The sequence below is a fragment of the Ciconia boyciana genome, chromosome 8 (genome assembly GCF_034638445.1).
Source record: "Ciconia boyciana chromosome 8, ASM3463844v1, whole genome shotgun sequence".
NCBI lineage: Eukaryota > Metazoa > Chordata > Aves > Ciconiiformes > Ciconiidae > Ciconia > Ciconia boyciana.
This window is the reverse complement of record NC_132941.1, coordinates 14,268,443-14,280,807: the sequence shown is the minus strand read 5'-3', so window position 1 is coordinate 14,280,807 and position 12,365 is coordinate 14,268,443. Positions and strand designations below refer to the sequence as shown.

The following is a 12,365-nucleotide window of genomic DNA, read 5'->3' as shown; positions in this document are numbered from 1 at the left end:
ATTTTAGTTTAAATATTTTTTTCGATTACTGGATTTATCAAATGCATGGTTCGAGAGTTACGAAGTAACTTCACTTTTGGCGGGGGTGGCAGGGAAGGAAGGGAGTCCATATATGCTTGTTAAAATGTTCGGCCTTGTGTGACCTATTTCTTTCTCCTTTGTGATTTGTATATTATGGTTACTTTTTGTGTGTACAGAAAATCTTAAAACTTGAGAATCAGAATAAAGAATTACAAGAACAGAAAGAGACCTTAGAAATAAAGCTTCAAGAAAAAACTGAGGAAATGAAAGGTACAATAACTAAAAGGAGTTTTAAAGGCGTTATAAAGGAGTTATAGTGGGGGAAAGTTGTAAAGTCAGGTTTTCAGCAAAGGTAAATGACTTTTGTTCTAATAAAACCAATATAAATGCTGAATTTACAGTAAATTAGAAGTTGGTCCTAAGCTTCTCTTGCTTAAAATATGTAGTGCAAGTGCTTTTAATTTTATAATTAAATTAAATTTGTTCTTTCAGTAGCAAAAGCTCTCCTCCTGTTATGTTTCCTGTCTTACACACATGCATTCCTTCAGTGTTTCTTCGTCCTTGGTTCCTTTTAATATACTTTTAATCTTATATATAAATCTAATTTCAAAGGACACAGGCAGCACATGAGATGATGTATACTTTAGATGAATAACACTTTGGTGTTTCAGAACCTTTTTATTCTATAGCATTACTTGTAAAATTTACTGTGATAAATTTTGGCACTCGAGAGTAATTTCAGCTTTAAAATACGTCAAAGATTTCTTATTAAAACAGAACTTCTCATTGTGGTCATACTGTTTTAATAAATGCACATAATTGCATTAAGGTCTTTGAAATATTGAAATATTTTTTTGACAGAGAAAATGGATGACCTCACGAAGCAACTCTTCAATGATGTACAAAAAGAAGAAAATCAGAGAGTGTATGGAATCTGAATTTTATTGCTTTGAAACAGCATTCGTTTTTTCTCTTTCCCTGCCTTTCTTTCTCCTGCTCTAAATGTATTATGCTTGCATCACTTATGAATCTGTCAGTGTTCTTGGACATTAATGCTAGTACTGAAGTACTTCGTGTACAGCTGAGGAAAAGCACATGCTTGTTTGTGTGTCAGTCACATGCAGGAAATTATATTCTAGATCTGAGACTGGTCTTGCTTTTGCAGTTTCCTGTCTTTTCATATGTCCTTCTGAGAATTGAAAGGCAACTTTGATTATAATGGTTTCTTTGGAGATGTCCTCAGAATTCAGTCAGATCTGGAAGAGCAGCTGATGGCCATATCAGTCAGAATTCCTGTGACATGACTATTAAAGGACAGAATTGAAAGATTCAGCTGGAAGGAAAGGCAGTGTTTGTAAAGGACACTTGGGTAAAAATATAGGGGAAAACCTTCGACCCCCCCCCACCTTTGGTATTTCATTTGTACTATTAAAAAAATCCTATTATTTAGCAATAAATAGTTGCTGCTTTGCAGCATGCTTTTCTCAGATCAAGTGTTTATTTCCCAGTAACTCTTTTCCAGTATAAGACAGAGAACCTTAGGTACCAGATAAATGCTGTTCTCTGAAGTGTGAAGAGTGCAATCAGTCACTGTTCCCTAGGGTTAGAAGCTGTGTGGTGTTTCAGCTCAGTCTGATTTCAGCTGCAAGTAACTTTAGACTATACTAAGAGCACTTCTTTGCTAGTTTTTCTGCTTTGCCCATTAGCTATATTATGTTGGAAGCCAGTCCATTCCAGCAGGGGCTAGTAGAAAATGGAAAGCTTCCTGCAATATTTTACTGAGAAGGACACATGGCTTTCTGTTGCTGTGTCCTTCTTCGGTGCTGACTGTAGCCATAAATGTAGTGGAAAGCTGCTCATGTAGGCTAACTCTCAGAGAGTTAGAGAATTAGCCTTTAAGTGGAAAGAATTCAGTTTTGCCTTGAATTCAGTCCCAATATCTGAATTAGATGTAGGGAAATCTAGGGACATTCTCACCCCATTATCATCCATTTTGTAGATTGATTCTGAGGATGTAGAATAGCATTTTCAAGTAATTATGATTCACTCAAGTTTTCTTCAATGAAACATGTCCTTCAAATTAAAACAAAACCAAAGCCCACTCTTTCACTTATGAATGTAGGAAAATAAAACCACCTTTTCATTGTCTTGTTTAGGATACTTGAGAAAAATTTCCAAAATCAGAAGCAGGACTATGAAAAGGAGATTGAATTGCTCAAGAGAGAAATTAAGATTCTAAAAGAAGAAAAAACTCAGCTACAACATCAAATTCAACAAGAAATTGTCATTCAGGATGGCTTGAAAATGGAAGTAGGACAACTTACAAAACAAGCACAGGTAAAGTATGACGCATTTCATTTTGGAGTCTTTGCTAGATAAAGCAAGTAGAGAATGTGGGTGTTTTATTTATAGATTATCTTCACTAATTTTCTTATCTCCAGTGCATTTTTAGAAGTTGTTCTTAATAAGCTGTATTTGATACACCACTATGTTGCATTGTTTTCATGTAGTACACAATATGAATAAGTTATTGCTCACAGAAATAAGTCATGTTTTGAAGACTAATTGTGCCTGAGTATTTTTACGTTTAAATCTATGGATCTTTTTTTCTTCCTTTTTCCAAGAAACTATTAGTTTCTCAGGGGTTTTTCCACAAATGTAGTTTATAAACTGAAGCTGAAAACAGTACTTTTGCGTAAAGTAACATTTTTTTCTCTGAGTCAATTCCATGACACATACATGTTTTCACTACATCACATTACTGTTCTGCTCTGATGCCCGAGAACCAGATGCTTTAAAGACAACATATTTTAAGCCTTTTACCATATGAACTTGTTCTTAATGATAATTATCTTTGATTTAACTGATACTCAGCCCTTGTCATTCACTCCTTGTCTCAGTCTATAATTTTTGTTTGATTTAGAAAATACCTGAGTTGCAAAAGGAAATTGAACTGTTGCAGACACAAAAATTGGATGTTGAAAAGCAGGCCCAGTCACAGAAGCGAGAATTGAGGGGTAAGCTACATACCAGATAATTCAGAGAACTTACCAAGTACAATATGAACCAGGCCAGTTTAAATTGATTTCTTCCATGTTAGCTTTGACAAAAACCCAGTTCTCTTTCCCATCCCATAGTGATTTCATTCTATTCATACCTTTACTTGCAAGGGGGAAAAAAAAACCTAACAGGTGAGCTTTACAAAGTGGTCACTGAATACTGAGATCTCGGGTACCCTTTTGAAGAAACTCTGATTTCAAACATTTCTCCTTTGGGTTTAAAAATCTATACTAATAACTTAAACTTCACTTAGAATTTAACAAGTAGCTTGTAGAGACCCAAGAATATGGAAACAACACATTACCTAGCTTTCATTCATCCTGTCTTTAACCTTAGGCCCAATAAATGTCAAATACGCTTAAATAACTTGCTGAGTTGGGCTCTCTTTGGGAAAAGGTACTTAATAAGAAGTACTGCTGTCGTGCACTTTGTTCAATGCTAACAATGTCATAGAGCAAACCTGTGTCTGCAGCATTTAATGCAGTAACCTAGCACTAGATGACAAATCATCTGTACAACTCTAGCAGTTGTCCAGATTCAGAACAGAAAGGTGTAACTTTGCATTGAAAGTTTGATGTGTTTAGAAAAACAATAATATTGGTGGTATACCTATCTAGTGCACCTTACATGTCCAGAAGTAGAACCAAGTCCCTCGTCATATTCTTGTAGTAAATCAGATATATTTACTTAGTACCAGGAAAGAACCTTGTAGATTTAGGAAGAGGTTGGTTTGATTTGTATAATCAAACTTAATTTGAAATGTGCAGAGAAAATTATTCATGTAATAAACATTGTTTTTCCAGAAAAGATGTCAGAAGTTACAAAACAGCTTCTTGAAAGTTATGATTTTGAAGATGTAAGAAGCAGGTAATTTTGTTCTGACATCTCTTTAAAAAAGCTCAAGAAATGCATTTTGTTCACCTCCATGATACTGCCTTGTATTCTAGACTCTCTGTGGAGGATTTGGAACACTTAAATGAGGATGGAGAACTGTGGTTTGCTTACGAGGGCTTGAAAAAAGCTACAAGGTTAGTTCAGTTCTTCGGTGTTTTTATAACTCCGGCTGTGGTCTAGAAAATAAACGGAAAGATCAGTGAGTAACTAATTTGACAGTGCAATAGTGAACATCTGTTTAAGAAATGAACAAACGCTACACTATATGACGGGCTGAGCAGCTCAGAATCACTTTAACAAACTTTACTAAGTCAGTGAGATAAGTGTGTATGTGTCAGTTGGGGAAATATGTTTCCTCTGAGATACCATGCATAACTTTCAACTCCTTTAATGCACAGGTGATGTAATGGAATGTCTGCGTGTTAACCACAGTACTTTGTTTTCACTTTATGCAATGGGTCAAGTTTAATATAGAGGCCGTACTACATCTGCCATGTTCTTTCTCCCTTTTTTTAATAGAGTATTGGAAAGTCATTTCCAGTCTCAGAAAGAAATATATGAAAAGGAGATTGAAGGTTTGAACTTCAAAGTTGAACACCTTAGCCAAGATATTAATCATCTACAAAAATTATTTCGAGAGGAAAATGACATAAATGATGGTATTCGACTTGAAGTTAGCAGGCTAACTTCAGAAAACCTGGTAAGATCAAGGTGTAGTAAAGCAAAATATATTTTTGTTACTTAGTAATACAATCCAAATGTGTTTGTGGCACAAAGCCCTCAAAATCTTGTGGCCATGTCCTTGAAATCTCAAGGCTTGAACAGATAGGGCCATCTAAGATTGCACATCCATACAGGCTCTTTCCCTGCATGCTGGGGTAGTCTGTTAGGAGGCAGCCAAATTTATTGTCTGAGTGTACAGCTTGTTGGGGCAGCCTCACAGAGTCTTTTTCCCTTTGCTTTTGCGTAAACTTGAACTGAGATTTTATTCTAATCACAGAATGGCAAAATACCATTTTACAAACTCTGACTTGGTGTGTAGCGCACACAGGCTTTGGCTTCTGCTGTTGATAGCTAGGGAGACACTGAGAGTCTTTAGAATGCGTTTGAACCCTTGTACACTTATGTGGCTGAATATTTAGATTTTATAAAAGATGTTTTGACCTTCAAAATGTTGCCAGGTTCTCCAATCCTGAGTTCATACAAATATTTTGGTTGTGCTTTTTGCAGTTTCTCAACAATGCGAGGAACTTTTAAGGGGTGTAATAATTTCTACAGATATGCAGCTTTATACTGGAAGTAATGAAGAAACAAGTATTTATTTAGGTTTTTTTATTTACACAGAAGTTTAACTAAAAAATGAATCGGAGGTTTAGCAGTGACCAGAAAGTTAGGTCACCGTACCGTTTTTAATACCTACCTAATTTAAACTTCTCATCTGATAATTTAAAAAAATAGCTTTTTTTTGGTCAGGCCATGTATTTTTCTGATGGAACACTTTTGGTATTTCAGACTTAATGAAAAGCAGTTTTGTGATACTGTAACTTTCTGTGGGTCAGTATTATAACAGTATACTGGGTCTGTCTGAGATGGAGTTAACTTTCTTTGTAGCAGTCTGTATGATGCTGCATTTTGGATTTGTGAGTAAAACAGCATTGATAACATGACAGTGTTTTGGCTGTTGCTGAACAGAGCTTGCACAGTGTCAAGGCTTTCTCTGTTTCCTACTCTGCCTCACCTCAGCAAGTTAAGCTGGCGGTGGGCAAGAAGTTGGGAGGGCACACAGCCTGGACAGCCGACCTGAGCTGACCAGGATATCCCCCGCCATATACTGTCATACTCAGCTATAAAAACTGAGGTAGAGGAAGAAGAAAAGGGGTGTTTGGCTCTATCTTGACTTTATCTTGACCCAGACATTTTCTTGCTTCTGCTCTTCCTGTTCTCTTCCTTGTTCTGCTGGGCCATGGGGTGGGGGTAGGCAGGGAGTGAGCATTTCTGTGGGTGCTTGGCTGCTGGCCAGACAGAGTCAACCCACAGCAACCAGCTTCAGTTTTCCTTGTACTGAGGCATTCAAGTTCAGAATTCAGTTACTTCGTTCTTTCCCTGTAGTCACAGAATCACCAAATTGTATAGGTTGGAAAAGACCTTGAAGATCAAGTCCAACTGTAAACCTAACACTACAAAGTCCGCCACTATACCATGTCCCTAAACGCCTCATCCAAACGTCTTTTAAATACCTCCAGGGTTGGCGACTCAACCACTTCCCTGGGCAGCCTGTTCCAATGCTTGACAATCCTTTCAGTGAAGTAAAATTTCCTAATATCCAGTCTAAACCTCCCCTGGCGCAACTTGAGGCCATTTCCTCTCGTCCTATCACTTGTTACCTGGGAGAAGAGACTGACCCCCACCTCTCTACAACCTCCTTTCAGGTAGCTGTAGAGAGCAATAAGGTCTCCCCTCAGCCTCCTTTTCTCCAGGCTAAACAACCTCAGTTCCCTCAGCCGCTCCGCATAAGAGGACAGAAATTAGCATCTTTTTCTCAGAAGCCTCTTTAAAGCTCTTTCTGTCTCTCACGTTGACAAGTTCTATGATTTGATAGGGGAAAAACAGATGCCTGTGGGATTTATGGTGGTTACGGTTTTGTGCAGTACTGAGGCTCTCCCCACTAGAGGGCAGCTAAGCATATCAATTTGCTAACAAATTGCAGCAAGGCTTAAGAGTCTAATTATTAGTACTGTGTAAAACCTGTCTAACACAAGGAAGTGCTGTTATTCCAGAAGATAGTATATACCATATTATTTTTCTGCTGAGTGAAAAATAACTAAAGAAATATTTTCAAAACAAAGTTACTAAAATTGAAAATATAAGGAAAAGTTACTTATAATGTTATTTTTAAAAAAATATTTTATTACATACCGAGTTTTTTTCCAATGTTAATTGAGCTAGGGAAATTAAAGCCACGGTGCAATTTCCTTTAAACTAGAACAGAAGAATGGTAGTACTGGGCCAGTCCAAACATTTAGTTAGCTCACTATCTCATTTTTAAGAGTGGTCAGCAGCAGATGCCTCCAGAAAAGTTAAACGAGTCAGGCAAGCAGGTAGCAGTACTCCCTCACAGTGTCTCCCCAGTCTTTGACTATTTGCAGTTGAAGGTCTTCCAGTATCATAGGAACTATTGCAGACATTTGAAAAGAAGGCAGGCACTGAAATACACAAATCTCCTTTTTCTCTAAAAGGTGATCCCAGATCTTAAACAGCAAGTTTCTGAACTTGAAAATCAAAAATTGGATCTTGAAAACCGTCTTCAAGAACAGACTGTAAAGTTGAAAGGTAAAGTACCAGTATAGTCCCTAGTCTTACAGTTGTTTAAGATGAACATGATGAATTCCCTGTATTTGAATTTTTACAAGCTGAAGCAATATTACATGATAACTTCATTGCCTTATTACTTACTTTCTTGCTAGTAAAATATAAGAAACATGATGAAAAAAATGTGTTGTGTAGTTTATATCTGTGTTATTAAAGAATAAAATATATGCAGGTATGTGCATTTTTTTCTTTTTTTTAACCTTCTTTAGGTCATTCAGTTCTATGGTTTGCATGTCTGCAAGTGTATTCAGTAAGGCTCTGCTAAGAATACGTGTAATGGAGTATGCCCTTTGGAAACAATCATAAAAAGGAAGGATGTTTTGGAACTTAAGGCATACTCTGTGAGGTGGACTTCAGAGGGTGTTGAAAAAATCAGAGTGGGAGACAGAGGGAAAAGTTCTTGCTAAATTTGCTTGTTTGAAAGTGTAAGAGATTTACTGAATACTAGTACAGAACAGTAAGCAAACATGATTTTGTTGTTTTTCTTTTGTTTTGGGTTTTGTTGCTAATTATTACTGAAAAAAATGAAAGAGATGTCTAATCGGCTGCCTTATGAGCTAGAAGGGGATAGAACACAAACACGGTAAATATATATATCTTTTTTTTTTTTTTTAATGTAAGAAATGTAGTTGCCATAAGCTGGGGTAACAAAGTCACTTAAACTTTTTAAAGTACCACATCCAATATAAGCTTTGCCTTACAGCCTTGTGTACAGTTAGTAAGTAATGGACAAGTATGATACGACTATGCGTTAACAAAAGAAGAATAAGAGACAAAGCTTTCTATCTATCTATTCTTAGAACAAATGAGGCAAAGAATGAAACAGACATAAAAGAAAAAGAGAGGCTGAAAGTCACAACCCAAGAAATTGAGGGGCTGAGCAATGGTTTGACGCAAGAGGAAATCCAGGATGAAGTAAAAAGCAAGATAAAGCAAGAAACAACTCGACTTACTGTGGAAAACATGGTGAGGAAATGAAACTGTCATTAAGAAACTGTACCTGAAATGCAGGATAAAAAGAAAGAAATCATGGTTTCATGGTACGGGCGGGATGTTTTCTCAATTCATTGGGGGAGAAAAAAGCTATGAAGGTTTCATGTTTCTTCAACCAAATATAAGTAAAAGCACATCATAGTGCTCTTTAATTGTGGCAATAACATGTAGCAGTAGAAGACATTTTTTAATTATGGTTGCTCTGAACTCACTGACTTTGATTATTACAGGATCTTGAAGAAAAACTAGACATGAAAGACAGAATAATAAAAAAATTGGAGGATCAGATCAAAACTCTTACCAAGACTATTGAAAAAAGTAAGATATTGTTACGTGATTTTTTTTTTTTTTAATACAGATTTGGATGTTCAGTGTGTGTTTGAAAGTATATTTTTAAAAAAGAAAAAGGTAGGGTTTGGGGTGGGGTTAGAAATTTTAAAACCTCAGAAAAAAGTGCCAGGGAACCATCAACAGAAATTATATAAAAGCCCTTTCCTTTATTTTTTTTTTTCCAGCTAATAATGGGCACATATGGGACCTAGACTATATGATAAAAGATTAAGCTGGGGCGTCAGGTTCTGTCAACAAAATTTAATACATACCCTCACGCAAACTGTCTGTGAGCCAACAGAATGTTAGTTTTGCATCAGATGAGTAGCTCCTCCCATGACCTTCAAATGGCAGATGGTTCCTGATTTGAAATTAGTTTGTACAAAGTTCTTATATAGCAAGTAATTCTTCACTGTAGAATACACTTCAAAACATTGCAGGGGTGACTAATGTAGAGCTGTGTTGTTACTGTTTATTTGTCTTATTAGTGCAAGTAATTTCACTGAATCCAGTGAGACTAATCACATTAATAATATTAATGTTATTTAACTCATAATGCTTGGAACCGTAAGCTAAGAACGTTATTGTGAACAGGGCCCATACTATGTTTATTACAGAGAAAACTATTTTCCTCCAGTAGTTAGTTCTAATGTGAACGTTAGCTTAGCCGTTTACCTGCAGGTAACAGTGCTTTTGTGTTTGACAGCTGAAGCTCATGTGCCAACTTTGTCCAAAGAGTACATTGGAATGATGGAGTACAAAAAAGAGGATGAAGAAAGGATCATTCAAAATCTGATCCTCGGTATTTTAGTAACACTTCAAATTATATCAGTAGTCAAAGATATTCAGTGTAGAACACAACAACAAAAACTACAAGGCGCTATATTTCACTTTGAACATAAAGTTGCCTTTTTTCCACCCTCTTACCACCAATATGACTTGGAGGCTCTGTATTGCTCTTTTTCTACTGCCAGTCATTTCAAATAAAGAAGTGCTTTATCTGCATAAAAATCATTTGTATGACTCTATTGTCTTTCATGTTATTTATTCACTTATAAAGCTGTAAATCTCAAGAGCACTCCAGGGACTTGAATTTACTTTCTCCCTGGTCATCTACTAAGTCTGTAAGTCATTGGGCTTATATCCATGTGTGATGGATTACTCTCCTGTCTGTCCTTTCCATATCATTCTCTTCACTTAAGGGAACTATACTTTTGTGTGTCTCCTGTAGAGGAATTTTGTCCTTCCTCTGAGTTACTTCACAATATCAGTCTTACTGCCAAACCAGCTTTTTGCATTAGCTCACAATTAATAGTAAATCAACAAATTTTGCATGTACATTAGTACCCTTAAAAACTACTGCTTGGAAACAACATCTTCCTTTTCTTCTCATCTACTTCAGCCTTGTGAATGTTTATGTCTTTGTGAACAAAGGTGTATCATTAAGCAATGCCAGAATGTGGTGGTGCCTCCAGTGGATAGTTAAATGCAGATTGCTTTTTGAAGTTGTCCTGTCTGGCGTATCCCATGGTGAACCTTAGAATTTGCTACAGTGCTCTCCTATTACTCTGGAAAACTTAATTAATACTCTTATATGAACAATACTGTTACAGAAGTTTTCAGAAACAAGCAATTAATCAGTAAATCAATTATCAAGTGACTGGTCACAGAAGAAATAAACCTCATAGTGCTTGTCTTTTTCAGAATGATACACTGAATTGTTGAAGTTTTATATAGTAAACCTGATGACTCTCCTTTATGCAGATTTAAAGCCACGTGGAGTTGTAGTTAATATGATACCTGGCCTTCCAGCTCACATCCTGTTCATGTGTGTGAGGTATGCAGATTATCTGAATGATGCTGACATGCTGAAATCTTTCATGAATGTAACCATTGATGGTATCAAACAAGTTGTTAAGGTAGGAATTATGTTTGTCTGTACTGTACTTTTTGATTTTTAATGTAAGGTTTACAAGATGCATGCGTAGTACCTGGGGAATGCTCACACTTTCATTTGTTAGTATTCCTATAATACAGTAATAATCATTAGTGACACTCTTTTTGAAGTTTGTAGTAGTATCCCTGTAAAGCCTCCAGGTAAGGTTCTACTGTGGTGAACACAGAATGCATTAACAGAAATTATTTTTATCTGAAGAGCTTGTTGACAAAATCATTTAAAGTATTTTACATTTTACAATGAGTAGCTGATTAGGTGAAGTGTACCTGTGTTTTCGACACTGGTAAAAGTCAGATAGACAGAAATGAAGGTTAGTATGTTTGGTAGCAGGCAGGTATCGGAATTTTAAGAGGTTTTTACACTGCTGTTCTACTAGTGTAATGTTTTTTTGACATGCCGTTTGGTACTGCAGCATTAATACCGAAATGATTAAAGTTATGTTGCCAGCCAGTTTACAAGATCAAGTTATAAACAATAATTGTTAGCCTGTTGTGTCATCTACATAACAAATTCAGCTATGTGAATGCTTTATTATGGATTTAGAATGCAATAAAACACCAGGGATGCTTTGTAGCACAGACAGGAATGGACTATGGTTTATGCAGTTGAATGTGTTGTATACAGAATGCCTATAGTTTGTTCATGAACCAATTTATACCACAGGTTATCCATTAGAAAGGCTTGTGCTTACTTGGCTAAAAAAAATAAAACATACTTGCACATAGTTAGAATTGTGTTTTTATGTAGTTCAGTTTCATTTGTGTATACAGACATTGTTCACACTTTTTTGCAGGAAGGCCTCCAGTATACTACAACACTATACATAGAAATGTGTAAAACTGTTTGGTTCAGACTTATTTAGCCAGTCTGTCATTTAAGAAGACCTAAACAGTGTTTACCAGATAAAAGAGGGATCTTTGCTATATGTATATTAGCCTGAAAATACAGCATGATTTGTTCAGCTAGCATGTTATAGATGCTGTATGCTCCTTCTGTTATATATGGGTTTTATTATACCAATTCTGTAATGGTCTTAAGTTTAGTTATTAAATTAACTTCATGAGACAGTACCATTATAAAATTGCATTACTTACCATTTTCAGGAACATTCAGAAGACTTTGAGATGTTGTCGTTTTGGCTTTCCAATACATATTATTTTCTTAACTGTTTGAAGCAGTACAGCGGGGAAGAGGTAGGAATGATTTAATCAAATAATTCCATTACTTTACTTGTGACAGACTTTAATTGGAATTAAAAATAGTGGTAGTAGATGATTATTCACCAGCTCACCACTGTTCCTTCCAGATATTTAGATATTCATATTGCTCTGCAGTGGTGTTATATATCTTACATGAATAATAAGACAGTATAGAACTAACAAATCAAGGAAACATTAAAGTGCTAAAGTAGGTTAAAGACATGAAGTGGAAACTGCTACTTAATTTGAACTCTTTCACAGTAATTTAATGTGAGCTGGACTTCAGATGTCCAGCTACATATACATATAAAAAACAGTTTTACTATTTAATAATTGTGACCATTCAAACACCTACTGCTACCAATATGAGATTACAGAGAAAACCTCAGGAAAGGAACTAAACAATAAAATAACAATTTTTTCCATATTTCACTTGCTTGTTTAATCTAAGTTTTATCCTGAAATACAAAATTATTCTGAATTGTTTTAAACTGCAAACTCTTACTATATTTTATTGCTAGGTTTTATAAACTTAGGTAGAC

The 12,365-nt window shown here is 35.8% G+C and overlaps 1 protein-coding gene across 1 annotated transcript in view; it reads left to right on the top strand.

The window, feature by feature from the left end:
- The window catches only part of MYO5C (myosin VC), a 37,602-nt gene that overhangs the window by 19,890 nt on the left and 5,347 nt on the right, over positions 1 to 12,365 (top strand). Inside the window, exons 23-36 of the mRNA XM_072870286.1 lie at positions 198 to 291; positions 883 to 946; positions 2,178 to 2,358; positions 2,945 to 3,038; positions 3,885 to 3,948; positions 4,029 to 4,109; positions 4,495 to 4,675; positions 7,212 to 7,305; positions 7,876 to 7,927; positions 8,145 to 8,310; positions 8,568 to 8,655; positions 9,374 to 9,469; positions 10,432 to 10,586; positions 11,728 to 11,817. Of these exons, the coding sequence (XP_072726387.1) occupies positions 198 to 291; positions 883 to 946; positions 2,178 to 2,358; positions 2,945 to 3,038; positions 3,885 to 3,948; positions 4,029 to 4,109; positions 4,495 to 4,675; positions 7,212 to 7,305; positions 7,876 to 7,927; positions 8,145 to 8,310; positions 8,568 to 8,655; positions 9,374 to 9,469; positions 10,432 to 10,586; positions 11,728 to 11,817 (1,500 nt within the window). The remainder of the gene's footprint in view (positions 1 to 197; positions 292 to 882; positions 947 to 2,177; positions 2,359 to 2,944; positions 3,039 to 3,884; positions 3,949 to 4,028; positions 4,110 to 4,494; positions 4,676 to 7,211; positions 7,306 to 7,875; positions 7,928 to 8,144; positions 8,311 to 8,567; positions 8,656 to 9,373; positions 9,470 to 10,431; positions 10,587 to 11,727; positions 11,818 to 12,365) is intronic.